This window comes from Carcharhinus amblyrhynchos, chromosome 1, assembly GCF_965287045.1.
Source record: "Carcharhinus amblyrhynchos chromosome 1, sCarAmb.v2.hapA, whole genome shotgun sequence".
NCBI classification, from domain to species: domain Eukaryota; kingdom Metazoa; phylum Chordata; class Chondrichthyes; order Carcharhiniformes; family Carcharhinidae; genus Carcharhinus; species Carcharhinus amblyrhynchos.
In genome coordinates, this window is record NC_137324.1 from 167,727,277 (window position 1) to 167,741,678 (window position 14,402).

The window sequence follows — 14,402 nt, forward strand, 5'->3', positions numbered from 1 at the left end:
GAAGAGTGTACATTTCTGCCTTACTGTCTCAGTCAGTCCAATGGTAACTCCAGCACATAAGTTACTTCATGAACGACACTTCATAACCATCTTTTATTATTGTTTTTCTGCAATCAGCTACAGCAAGAATTAGATTAGGGAAGAAAAACAGGAATCTACCATACATTTCTACCGGCATCATGAAATTTACCCCAGAGTTTAGCAGAAAATGGTCAACTTAATGCTTAATGTACTTGCTTCAAGTGCACAAACGGGGATGTTCTTGGTTGTTTCTATCCCACGATATAACAGTCCTAAGGCAGACAAAGAAGATTACAAGTAGCGCAGGTACCCAAAACAGGATTATTTTTAAATATTCATTCTCAAGACACTTTTTTTTAAAACTCTTAATTAGTTTAGTGTTAGGAGTAGGCTTACATTAACACTGCAATGAAGTTACTGTGAAAATCCCCTAGTCATCACACTCCGGCACTTGTTCGGGTACACTGAAGGTGAATTTAGAATGGCCGGTGGGTAGCACAGTGGTTAGCACTGCTGCCTTACAATGCTAGGGACCCAGGTTCAATTCCAGCCTCGGGTCACTGTCTGTACGTTCTCCCCGTGTCTGCTTGGGTTTCTACTGGATACTGTAGTTTCCTCCCACACTCCAAAGATGAGGTTAGATTGATTGGGGATTGGCAGGGTAAATACGTAGCGTTATGGGGATAGGGCCAGGGTGATATTGTGGTCAGTACAGGCTTGATTGGCCAAACGACCTCCTCCTGCACTGTAGGGATTCGATGATTCAATGCACCTAATGTATTTCGGACTTGTGGGAGGAAACCCACGCAGACACAGGGAGAATGTGCAGACTCCGCAGACAGTAACCCAAGCCGGAATCAAACCCGCGTCCCTGGCACGGTGGAGCAGGAGTGCTAACTACTGGACTACCATATTGCCAATATATGCATTCATTGGCAATCCCTAAGTGCCCTCAAAAGCTGGTGGGGAGCTGCCTTCTCCATGTGATGAGGATGCTGTTGTGTTGGGGATTTCCAAGATATTAACCTGAGGACGACAATGAAGGAATAGCAAAGTATGTCCAGGTCAGAATGACATGTAACTTGGAGGTGATGGCATTGCCACTCCTTACTACCCGTCAATCTAGCTGGATGGTTTATAGGTTGAGGAGGTGCTGCTGCAGAAGCCTCTTTGAATATATTCAAGTTGGCATCAAGCAACAAAGAATGTAACAACTGAAGTTAAGTGTGTATCAAGTGTTTATAAGTTTAGCAGCAGCAAATGTCTGGAAAGGCATAGCAGATTAAAGGGCATTAGAAAGAAAAGGTTTCAGCTACACTTCAATTGCAGAGTTGCAGCATTTCATTTTCATTGCATATTTGAAACTATGCCAGTGGGTTTATAGTAGGCAGTGGCACTGCATTAACCCAATATCTTGCAGAAACTTTGTATTGCTAAAGCTGCTGAGAGGCCAATAGTTTGCTTTTTACACAGGGACTACTTGGTTATTGGCAGGCAATCAGAAGTCTCAAACCCCCACTGCCCCCCCCCCCCCCCCCCCAAACATCCAGATCACATTCACCAACAGCAGCACTTGCTGAAAGAAGTTACGTTCGAGCTTTTCAGGAAAAGTAACGCCTTAAGGATAGCAACCTTTCCTTAGGAACAAATACTTACCAGGACCATAGTACTTGTGTTCGTACTCATTCTCAGGAGAAGGTGGGGTTGGGGTAGAAGACACACACAATTCACGTTACCAAAGGCTGTGTGATTGAAACCAGATCTCATTAAATCTAGTCTGCACTTTACAATTGTAAATCAACGCGTGTGAAAAATTAGGGCCCCATTACTTCCAGGTGGAATGAGTATCTCTGATTTCTTAAGCTATGATAGTGAGCAATAGTGATTGCCGTGGAATCTCGTAGTAAAGGCTGTGGTTACGATCTGTTCCCTTTAGGCCCTCATTGTAACCATGCCAACCACCAACCCCCCCCTCCACCCCCCAAAAGTAAGCAGGTATACACAGCCAGAGTGCATTTCCCAACCTGTGGTCAATGTTACCCATATATTGACTCCCACCCATCACAAAACCAGAGGCCCAACCTTTCTTTTCCTGTCGGAACGAGTTGCTCCGTGGTATTAGTGAGTGAGCGTCAGGAAGAGAAAGGTAGAAGCGGGAGAAAATAAGAGAGACAGAGACAAGCTTTACCCTCTTGTAGCGAAATGGTATCAGATAAACTCGATACATCCAGGGTATTTTTTTTTAAGGTTAAGTGAATTTTGTAAAGTACGTCATTGGACCAAACATGTCAATTAAAATCTATGCAGTATTTGTACAGTCATAATCTGTTGATCTATCAGGTTTGTGGAGTGCTGTTAATACTTTTGAAATTGTTTATAGCTTCAGTGTTAAAAAGTGTTGTGTTTACATTAACTGGATTTTATAAATGCTTAAACTTAGGGCTGGGCATTTTCAACTTAATAAGCAATGTGCCTGGATTACCAACTCTTGATCAAATAGGCCACTGTGGTCACTTCCGGTCCAGTACATTCCTATCTACAAGGATCATACAGTCCACGCCAACTTAAAAAAAATACTGACTCAGAATTCTGCAGAACAAAGAGGCCATTCATTCCATCCTTCTGGTTCTGGCTCTGTGAAAGGTCTATCCAATTAGTCCCACTCCCTTAAACTAAAAGCAAAATACTTCTGTTGCTGGAATCTGAAACAAAAACAGAAAATGCTGGAAGATCTCAGCAGATCTGACAGCATCTGTGGAGAGAGGGTAGAGCCAACATTTCAGGGTCATCTAGACGTGAAACGTTGGCTCTATTCTCTCTCCGTAGATGCTGTCAGACCTGCTGAGATCTTCCAACATTTTCTGTTTCAGTCCCACTCCCTTGCTCTGTCCCAATAACTTTCCTTTTCAACTATAAATCCAGTTCCCTTTGGAAAGTTACTACGGAGTCGACTTCCACCTCTCTATCAGGCAGTTGTCCAGATCAAAATTAACCACATAAAAAAAAATCATCTTCCCTTTAGTTTCTTTAGGCTTAGAAGGCTTCCCTCATCGCAGTGCACATGAGGAAGACAAAGCAAATGCTTCAATCCATTTTGATGACGTGGATTTTCTGTAACAGCCCACTAGCTTGAAGCTATACTTCAGGACACTCTACATCAAGCATGGGTAATTAGGAGACAATCCTGCTCTTACCATCTAACATTTATATGCGTTGGAAAAAGTTGCAGGTTGGTAAATCAACCCATTTGGCAGTGTTATGAATGCATCTTCTGTGCTCATCAATACCTAGAGTGGGATTTGAACCCAGAGCTTCTGGCTCAGAGGAGGAAATACTATTCACTGTGCCACAAGACCTCCACCTTGTTTACTGTCAATTATATTAAACCTAATTGATGTCTTCAAGTTACTGGCCTTGCTGCCAATAGAAACAGTTTCTATCCAGCTATTCATTCAAAATCTTTCTTCGATTACACTCTTACTAGCTAGCTTCAATTGAAAGTGACACTTGAAAGCTTGCCTTAAGCCATGGCAAAGCCCTCAAAAATCTTGGATTCGTTCAAGATCATGTAGTTGGGGTGTTACTAGCCTTTTCTTGTCAGCTTGGATCTTATATGTCTTTCTTGTGGAGTCCATGAATTGGATTCGATTTGATTTTTGGAGCAAGCAAGGAGATGGATTCTGGGTTGTCCTGTCCACACTGCACTTTAGTTTTATAACTTGAAGAATCACGGCATCCCTACAGTGCAGAAAGAAGTCATTTGGCCCATCAGGCCTGCACCAACAACAATCCCACCCGGGTCCTATCCCTGTTACCCCACGATTTACCCTGCTAATGCCCGTGACACTAAGGGGCAATTTGTCATAGCCAATCAATCTAACCTGCACATCTTTGGTCCGTGGGTGGAAACCAGAGCACTCGGAGAAAGCCCACACAGACACAGAGAGAACGTGCAAGCTCCACACAGATAGTGACCCGAGGCCGGAATTGAACCCAGGTCCCTGGTGCTATGAGGCAGCAGTGCTAACTACTGTGTCCCAGTGGAGTAAAAGAATGGAGTAATTTTTTAAAAAAAAACACATAACTCATAAGAGCATGAATGAAGCTTCTCTGTATCGTCATAATGTTGATTTTGTAATCAAATATTTGACAAATGCAATTTATTTTTGCATCCCTATGTTAATGTGTAGCTGTCTCCTGAATGGCACCATAGCATTGAGTGGCACCAATACTGAAACACATGTGGCCTGTAAAATAGGAGTGTGTGTAAACTTTGCTTCCAAGATCCTCTATTATCAGAGTCTCAGGCTGGGGTGCTTATTTCCACAGCCATGATGTAGAGATCCAGCGTTGGACTGGGGTAAGCACAGTAAGAAGTCTCACAACACCAGGTTAAAGTTCAACTTTAACCTGGTGCTGTGAGACTTCTGACTATTTCCACAGTGCCAGGGACCCAGGTTTGATTCCAGACTCGGGTGACTGTGCGGAGTCTCATGTTCTCCTCATCTGCCTGGGTTTCCTCCTGGTGCTCCAGTTTCCTCCCACACTCCACAATGTGCAGGTTAAGTGGATTGGCTATGCTAAATTGCCCCTATGGATGGAATTTTACCAGCAAGGTGCATATGATCCCACCCAAGGCCAAGGTAGAATGCCGCTCTCCGAACCTCGCCCCCCCCCGGGCATGCTGGTAAAATTCCAACATTAGTGTCCCAAAATGTGTAAGTTAGGAGGCTCAGTGGGGTAAATACATAGGGTTGCAGGGACAGGGAAGGTGGGCCTGGATAAGATGCTCTGTCAGTGTTGGTGCAGTCTCAATGGGCTGAATGGCCTCCTGCACTGTAGCAGCCTATGATTTTTATAAATTGAAGAATTTCATCAAAGATGGTGTCAAAAGTAGAAATGAGTGCTGCTTACCATTCAATATGTACTGATCTTACCAAAGATTGGCTATGTCAAGTGGAATGCATAGAATTATTATTTAGCTAAAATATGAGCAACAGAAGTATAAAGTCCCAGCCTGTGCTTTAAAGTCAGCACTGACATAACAATTAATTATAGTTACTCGGTAATACAGACCTGGAAGTAAAGTCTCTGTTTCAGGATTAAAGTTAATTTTCACGATTATAAAACTATAATGTGGAAATATATACACACACACACACACACACACACAAGGGTTAAAAAAAAAACAAGTTCACAAGTGAAAAATAAGAATAGTACACAAAAGCTTTCCAGCACAGTGCTGTGTTTGACCAATGCTGCTGTTAAACCTGGTACAAAATCCACGGAAGGGTTTGCCCAGCCCTTTCACATACATTACCGAACGGTTTGGTTTATGTGTGGGAGATGTAAAGTTTCAGGATTCCTTTGCTGTTGTGTAGATTTAAATGCCTTTAATTTTTAAATGTTGGTAATTTAAAGTCTCTGTAAAATACTGTACAGTAACGGAGCTCAGCTAAGCTGTGCTACTTGAGGTGTTGTTTTGTATAATCGCTGAACAACGGACAAAGTTTCACAATAAACGTGTAACCCTGTCTCCATGTCGGCAGTGTGCTTTTCGATTACTCGAAGCGGCATTTTGAGTCAAGGGGAAGTGTTTCACCCCCCAACCTGGTTTTCTTGATGATGACAAATCAGGACTAAAGGTTTAATGGAAAGAGGGGGGGCCAACCAACATTAACACCCTCAGTACTGGATCATGTTTACTTAGCAAAGACCACAATATGGCACATGTTACATGGTCTTTAAGAACCATTGCCAGGTCTACTTATTTATTCATAGAATCCTGACCGTGCAGGCCATTCAGCCCATCTAGTTTGCACCGACCACAGTCCCACCCAGGTCCTATTCCCGTAATTCCCCCATTAATCCCCTGACCCTAGGGTTAATTTAGCGTGGCCAATCAACACATTTTTTATTGTCACAAGTAGGCTTACATTAACAATGCAATGAATTTACTGTGGAAATCCCCTAGTTGCCGCACTGTTCGGGTACTCTGAGGGAGAATTTAGCATGGCCATGTGCCCAACCAGCACTTTTGGACTGGGAAGAAACCGGAGCAGCGAGAGGAAACCCACACAGACTTGGGGGAGAATGTGCAGACTCTGCAAAGACAGTGACCCAATCCGGGAATCAAATTCCTATTGCTGTGAGGCAACAGTGCTAACCATTGAGCCACCAGTGTTGGATGTCCCACTGCAGGACAATTTAAATAAATCATGTTACAAATATAATCCAGATATTAGGTGCTACTTTCATCCTGGGTTTCACTGCATTATGCACTGGAATTATGAATTAAAATGGGTTGTTAGCCGATGATTCCCCAAGATGACACATTCAGTTAAGACTAGTCAAAAAGAATATAGTCATGGAGTTGCCGTACCTGCTGACGTTGGTGTGTTAGTTATAAAATCACATGGTGATAATTCCACTTTATTCAATAACAAGTACAATGAAAATTAGGGGGATGTTACAAATAGCTTGAGTTTGGGAGCCATGTTTGAAGGCAAGGCGCTTGGGACTACCGAGAACAATGGTTCTCAAAATGGGATTCTCCATGGAGACCTTCCAGAGGGTTTGCAACAAGACCAGCCTTACAACCCGAGGGACCACCATGGATGCAGTGCTGAAGGGTAGACAAGTGAGCAGTGGCTGGAGTAGTGCACTGCTGCTTCTGTCCTTCACGTGCTCCTCTACCTAGTGCTTACACTGTGCTCTGCGCTCTGTCCAGCCTCCTGCCATCCCTGAACTTCCCTAGTGTGTTCCAATCTCCATTCTCTCCAGGCCCCTGCTAAGGATAAAGAGAATCGGTAGCGCAAAGCAGACACACCCATCTCACTAATTTCTGAAGGCAAATTGGGGGAGATGGTGGCATTCTGATATTGTCACTGGATTACTAATTCAGAGACCCAGTGAAAAGCTCTGGGACCTGGGTTTGAATCCCACCAGGGCAGATGGTGATATTTGAATTCTATAAAAATCTGGAATTACAGTTTCATAATCATCAAAATGTCCAAAAATGTGCAGGTTAGGTTGATTGGCCATGCTAAAAATTGCCCCTTAGAGTCACAAGATGTGTAGGTTACAGCGATTAGCGGGTAAATATGTAGGGATATGGGAGTCGGGCCTTGGTGGGTTTATGGTTGGTGCAGACTTGATGGGCTGAATGGCTTCCTTCTCCACTGTAGGATTTCTGTGATCATTAAACCAGTCGATTGTCAGAAAAACCTATCTGGTTCACTAATGTCCTTTAGGGAAGGAAATCTGCTGTCCTTATCTGGTCTGGCTTACATGCGACTCCAGATCCACAGCAACATGGTTGACTCTTAAGTGCCCTTGGAATGGGCAATAAATGCTGGCCTAGCCAGCGATGCTCACATCTCATGAATGAATAATTTTTTAAAAATCTGGGTTCTTCTTAAAACACACTTGCATTCAGTAATTTCATGAGCATTATATAGCACAGACATTATAACTTGGTTGAGTAGGAAGGGTGGAATCTGTGGTTACTAATCCATTCAAAACAAATTGAGAACTGCTGATCTAGAATACAGACATGAATCTTTTGATTCATTTTATTTTACAATCACGTAAATATCACAGTTCATCTTCAAATTGGCATTTTTTTCCATTGTATAATGATTGAGGCGTACATCACTAATATTACACTGTTAGAGACTGGGCTATAACACAACAAAATCAGCTTTGCAATATGTCCAGTCTATATCAGTAAAATAAATGGATTTAACAGTTTGTATTCTTTGCTCAAACTCTACTTGGAAAGGGTTCCTAACTTACAACGTACAAAAATTCGTGAATGAAAGCCTAACCCCTTCAAAAACAAAGTAGTAACAGCTATAACCCTGAATGCAAATTCATTTGTTCTTAAATAAGTAGATCAGATATAAGTTGAAGAATACTGTCCACTTCAAATGTGATCAACATCCTTCTTGCATAGCGAGGAACCTTCTCAAAAGAAGGTGGAATTTCATTGCTGGGTATCAGTTACCTTACTTGACTATCCACGAAAGTGAACCTTAGGAAGGAAGACTACATTAGATGTGGCAGCAGCTCCTGGTTGAGAGAGATTCAGTTGAAGAGATGGGCGTAGTCTGGAGGATCCTTGCTCTGACCACATGGTTCAAGTAAAAGTTCAGCACCCGCTAATGTGATTGGTTCCTCCTGCCAAGAGCAAGGCTGAAGTTTAGGAAAGAGCAGTTGTATATATTGCCTACACAAGGACAATTATTTACTAAATTAAAATATATATACACTTTTAATAAATGTCAAATAGACTCATTATTTCTTCACATTTTTGATCAGATAATCTTCTACCCAAACACTGATGGTATGTGGTTCCTTCACCCCCCCCTCCTCACCTTTCTAAACCTCATCACACTCCAAAAAAGGCATCTAACCAAGTCCATCCAGCAATATCGTGCGCTTACATCACAAAAACAGCATGCTGCCATTATGATAGCCCGAGGTTTCTCACGATTAGATGGTGGGAGGCTGTAATAGTAGGAGATCGAATCAGTAGGGGGCAGGTCTATAGGTTGGATTAACCAACAAAACATTGGTTAGGCCACAACTGGAGCACTGTGTGCAGTTCTGGTCACCTCACCGTAGGAAGGTTGATATTGGACTGGAGGGGTTACAGGGGAGATTCTTCAAGATGTTGCCTGGGATGGAGCATTTGAGTTATAAAGGAGAGGCTGAGGGAATTAAAGAAAGTCTTTTTTTCCCTTACTCAGAGGGCATTGGGAATCTGGAATGCACTGCCTGGCAAGGTAGTGGAGGCCAGAAACTTTACAACCTTTTAAAAAAAATACATATTCAGGTGAGTACTCGAAACATCACAACATTCAAGGATACCGGACAAGCGCTGGAAAATGGGATTGGTGCAACTTTAGTAGTAGTTATTGTCAATACAGATTCAATGGGCCAAAGGGCCTTTTTTATGCTGTTCGGTTCCTATTTAATCCTCTATCAGCATGTTCGAAGGCAAGGGGGCATGCAAAATCCAGTAGCCTACCCACCTGCCTCCACTGCAATTTTACCAACAGCAGGGGTGGTGCATTGGAGGCCAATTTAGATTCTTAAGTGAGCCCCTATGCCCACTGGAGGGTACCACCCACCCCTTCTGACCATGGCCTCAAGTCCAAGCCCCCTACTGCAATTGCCAGGTCCTGTCAACTTCTGCTCAGGGAGACCCAAGTCACCAGCTGAACTAGGTCCAGTGCAGGTCGCCTTCTTCAGCCCCAGTTGCAGTACCAGCATTCACCACTACTCCCAGTGGCGCAGCCACTACTGGAATGCTAGAGGCTTCAGACTGGTCAGTGGCTCTATGGGAGGACTTGTTGATCCAGAAAGGCAGGAGTCTCATCCCCAACCACCACACACCCACCGCACCACCCCCCCCCAACCCATCAATGGCTAATAGGCTGATAAATGGCTGCACGGTATCTGTTTAACCCTTGGCAGGCACCCAATTTTTAACCGGGGTAGGGTGGGTGGGGAATTTGGCATCCTGTATAATTCAGACTAAAGATGGCGTGAACAATGGGGCAGCACGGTGGCACAGTGGTTAGCACTGTAGCCTCATAGTGCCAGGGGCCTGGTTCAATTCCAACCTCAGGTCACTGTTTGTGTGGAGTTTGCACATTCTCCCAATGTCTGCATGGGTTTCCTCCAGGTGCTCTGATTTCCTCCCACAGTCCAAAGATGTGTGAGTTAGGTTGATTAGCCATGCTAAATTAACCCTACTGTCAGGGGGACTAGCAGGGTAAATATGAGGGGTTATGGGAATAGGGTCTGGGTGGGATTGTGGTCAGTGCACACTCGATGGGCTGAATGGTCTCCTTTTACACTGTAGGGATTCTATAATTTACAGAATGGGTTTGATGAGCAGCTCTGCAGTTTTAGTAGCTTAAAGATTTGTCGCTTCACTTTTGAGGATGGCTCTGTGGTTTTGGAATACATTCTTGAAACACTAATGGAATTTTGCTTTATTATTAAAAAAATCTGGAACAAAACGTGAGTGACCCTGAAAACATGAAGTGTCATAAAAGCAACCCATCTGGTTCACTAATAAGACCTTAAGATATGGGAGCAGAATTAGGCCACTTGGCCTATCAAGTCTGCTCCGCCATTCAATCATGGCTGACATTTTTCTCATCCCCATTCGCCTGACTTTTCCCCATAGTCCCTGATCCCCTTATTAATCAAGAACCTATCTATCTCTGTCTTAAAGACCTGGCCTCCAAAGCCATCTGCGGCAAAGAGTTTCACAGGGTCACCACTCTCTGGCTGAAGAAATTCCTCCTCATCGCTGTTTTAAAGGATCGACCCTTTAGCCTGAGGTTGTGCCCTCTGGTTCTAGTATGGCTACAATGGAAAGAAAACTGCTGCCCTTATTTGGCCTGACTTAAACATGACTCCAGTTCAATATTAATGTGATTGACACTTAACTGTCCCATGTAATGGCCTAACAAGTCACTGGAATTGTACCACGCTGACAAGCTTGCAAGGCATTGGTTCACCATGACCACCCTCTGATGAGGGCATCTAGGGGTGGGGAATAAATGCTTGCCTGTGATGGTCACACCCCATGTTACTGTATTTGAGAGACTTGTTTCTATACAGATGGTGATGGACATAAGCTCCCGGATTAACCAACAGAACTTTGAGTTGGCCACAGTTGGAGTGCGCAATTTTAGTCACCTCACTAGTAGGATGTGATTGCACTGGAGGGGGGTACAGAGGAGATGCACCAGGATGTTGCCTGGGGTGGAGCAAATGAGCTATAAAAGGAGACACTGGATAGGCTTGGATTGTTTTCTCGAGAGCAGAGAAGGCTGAGGGGGGACATGATTGAGGTGTGTAAGATTATGAGGAGTATGGGCAGGGTGAATAGGAAGCAGCTGTTCCCCTTGGTTGAGGGATCAATTACAAGGGGGCATAGTGTTAGGATAAAGGGCAGAAGATTTATTCATTTTTAGTGTAGCCAAACAAAATGGCTTCCATCACCAGGTAGGATCTAGAAAAAAAATCTGGCAGTCGATGCAAGGTGTGAAAATAGGGGAAAATAGGAGAGGGGCTAAGCACTTGGTGCTTTGAGATGGTCGAGAATGCAACTGGAACCAGATGACAGAGGATAGCAAGGATTAAACACAGATGTTGAAAGGAAAGCCCCAAGCCTGGGATGGTAATGGAAGAAAATGTCAGCTGACTGCGGCCATTTAAAAGACTGAAGGTGCCGGTTTAAGGAAGAGTGACTGCAACAGGAGCTGGAAGGACCAACAGTGGGGAAGGTTGTAGGTAACAACCAACCAACGCATTTCTAAAATGTCAAAAACAGAAAATGCTGGATAAACTCAGCAGGTCTGGCAACATGTGTGGAGAGAGAAATAGGGTTAACGTTTCCTATCTAAACGATCCTGATACAGAACCAGAATCCCAACCCTGCTTGCCAAATCCACCAACCAGAATGTCTGGGCCTAAAACAAAAATTTAAATATCTAAAATAATTTGATTTTGTTTCTAGACGTAGTCTGCCAAGAACAGGCTTTGCGCTGGTGGGGGGAGGGAGGGGAAGAGAGAGATAATAACCCAGGTTGGTGGTAAGATTACACTCCCTGGGTAAGTGTCAAATATTACATTTTCTCCTGCAACTCACCAAATTGTAAAGCAATCCCCAGGAATGAGCTTGAAGCAGTATCTCACTTACCAGCTGGGATTTCACTTTGCTTTACTTTTCATGCTGACTGTTAGATTAGTGAGACTTGCTAATCTATGCCAGATGGCTGTTACTGTCCTTCACGGAGACCCGTTAATCTTTCAGAATACCATTAAAATCTCAACCCAAATATTGACAGATCATTTCCAGTTTCATATTTAACTGTGGCAGGCCCAGGTTGCAAAGTAAAATGCACCCGCAAAGGCAGTCAGGATCAACACTCAAAAACCCACAAGTAAGGATCATTGTAGCTGCACTCCTGACCAGTTAACAAACTTTTGCGGTGAGGAATTTCCCCCGTTACTCCATGGGCACAGTCTTGTTCTCGCTGTTTGAAGGCTTACACCCTTTCACTGACTTTAGAGCTTTTCAACAAAGTTACTTGGTTGGAGGGAGAGTAAAGAGCAGAGGTACTTAGCTGAAAAATTAAGGAAAAACTTGCACATTCTGTATAGCAAAAAAGACACAGGAATTTTTAAAAATTCATTTGTGGAACATGTGCGTTGCTGGCTGGCCAGCATTTATTACTGATCCTCAATAGTTGCCCTTGAGAAGGTGATGGTGAGCTGCCTTCTTGAAACACTGCAGTCCGTGTGCTGTAGGTTGATCCACAATGTAATTAAGGAGGGAATTCCAGGATTTTCACCCAGCAACTGTGAAGGAACAGCCATATTTTTCTAAGTCAGGATGGTGAGTGGCTTGGAGAGGAACTTGTAGGTGGTGTTCCCACCTGCCCTTGTCACGGGTTTGGAAGGTGCTCTCTAAGGATCTTGGCCGCACTTGGAGTATTGAGTACAGTTCTGGTCGCCGCATTATAAGAAGGATGTGGAGGCGTTGGAAAGGGTGCAGAGGAGGTTTACCAGGATGTTGCCTGGTACGGTGGGAAGGCCTTATGAGGAGAGGCTGAGGGACTTGAGGTTATTTTCATTAGAGAGAAGGAGGTTATGAGGTGACCTAATTGAGGCATACAAGATAATCAGAGGGTTTGACAGGGTGGACAGTGAGAGCCTTTTCCCTCGGATGGTGATGGCTAACACAAGGGGACATAGCTTTAAATTAAGGGGTGGTAATTATAGGACGGATTTCAGAGGTAGGTTCTCTACTCAGAGGGTAGTAAGGGCGTGGAATGCCCTGCCAGCAGCAGTTGTGGACTCGCCAACTTTAAGGGCGTTCAAATGGTCAGTGGATAGGCATATGGATAACATGGGAATAGTTTAGGTTAGAGGGTCATTAGATTGGTTCCACTGGTCGGCGCAACATCGAGGGCCAAAGGGCCTGTACTGCGCTGTAATGTTCTATGATCTTTCTTGAATTTCTGCAGCACATCTTGTAGGTAGGAGCATCAGTGATGGAGGGAGTGGATGTTTATGAACGTGAAGTGGAATTTTCCAGCCTCGCTCGCCCCAAAACCAGAAAATCTCATCCGAGGTCAACAGGCCTTTCCATGGTCCATCCCTCACCTGTCCCAAATCCCTTGGTGGGCAGGACAGTAAAATTCCAGCTGTGGTGCCAATCAAGTGGATAGCTTTGTCCTGGAAGATGTCGAGCTTCTTGAGTGTTGTTGAAGCTGCACCTATCCAGGCAAGTGGGGAGTATTCCATCACACTCCTGACTTGTGCCTTGTAGATGGTGGATAGGCTTTGGTGAGTCTGGAGGTGGGTTACTCAAGACAGTATTCCTAGCCTCTGACCTGCTCTTATAGCCACTCTGTTTATGCGGTGAGTCCAGTTGAGTTTCTGGTCAATGGTAACCCCAAGGATGTTGACAGTGGGAGATTCAGTGATGGTTACACCATTGAATGTCAAGGGGCGATGGTTAGAGTGTCTCTTATTGGTGATGATCATTGCCTGGCATTTGTGTGGCATGAATGTTACTTGCCAGTTGTCAGCCCAAGCCTGGATGTAGTTGCATTTGAACATGGGCTGCTTCAGTAACTGAGGAATCACAAATAGTACTAAACATCCCCACTTCTGACCTTGTGAAGGAGGGCAGGTCATTGATGAAGCAGCTGAAGATGGTTGGGCCCAGGACACTACGCTGAAGAACTCCTGCAGAGATGTCTTGGAGCTGGGATGACTGACCCTCCACAACCACAACCATCTTCCTATGTACCAGATATGACTCCAACCAGTGGAGAGTTTGCCTGCGATACCCACTGATTCCTATTTGCTGGGACTCCGTGATGCCACACTCAGTTGAATGCAGCCTTGATACTAAGGGTTGCCATTCTCACCTCACCTCTACAATTCAGGTCTTTTGCCATGTTTGAATCAAGGCTGTAATAGTTGAGACTTCAACAAAGTGTAGACCTTGCATCACCAGTAACAACGGATTCAACTACAAATTGGGTTTCACCTCCCCTTTCCAGCCCAAAAACTAAATTCTTTCCCTTTGTCAGGTTGTGGCTCTCTGTTTAAAATCAGGAACCTCTGACACGGCTCTGCTGATTTCTCAATCAGTGAGTCACTCAGTATTGAGCAACTCGTCTTGTGTATTGAAACAAGAGCCAAATCACAAAAAAAATGAGAAGGGGAATTGAAAACTAGAGGGCATAGGTTTAAGATAAAGGGGAAAGATTTAAAAGGGACCTGAGCAGCACCTTCCTCATGCAGAGGAGGGTGCAAATATGGAATGAGCTGTTTGA

At 44.1% G+C, this 14,402-nt stretch overlaps 1 protein-coding gene across 1 annotated transcript in view; it reads right to left on the reverse strand.

The window, feature by feature from the left end:
• Positions 1-7,432: 7,432 nt before the first annotated feature.
• sh2d4a (SH2 domain containing 4A) overlaps positions 7,433-14,402 on the reverse strand; it is a 50,994-nt gene continuing 44,024 nt past the window's right edge. Inside the window, exon 9 of the mRNA XM_080200066.1 lies at positions 7,433-8,202. Within this exon, the coding sequence (XP_080056192.1) occupies positions 8,110-8,202 (93 nt within the window). The 3' untranslated portion in view covers positions 7,433-8,109. The remainder of the gene's footprint in view (positions 8,203-14,402) is intronic.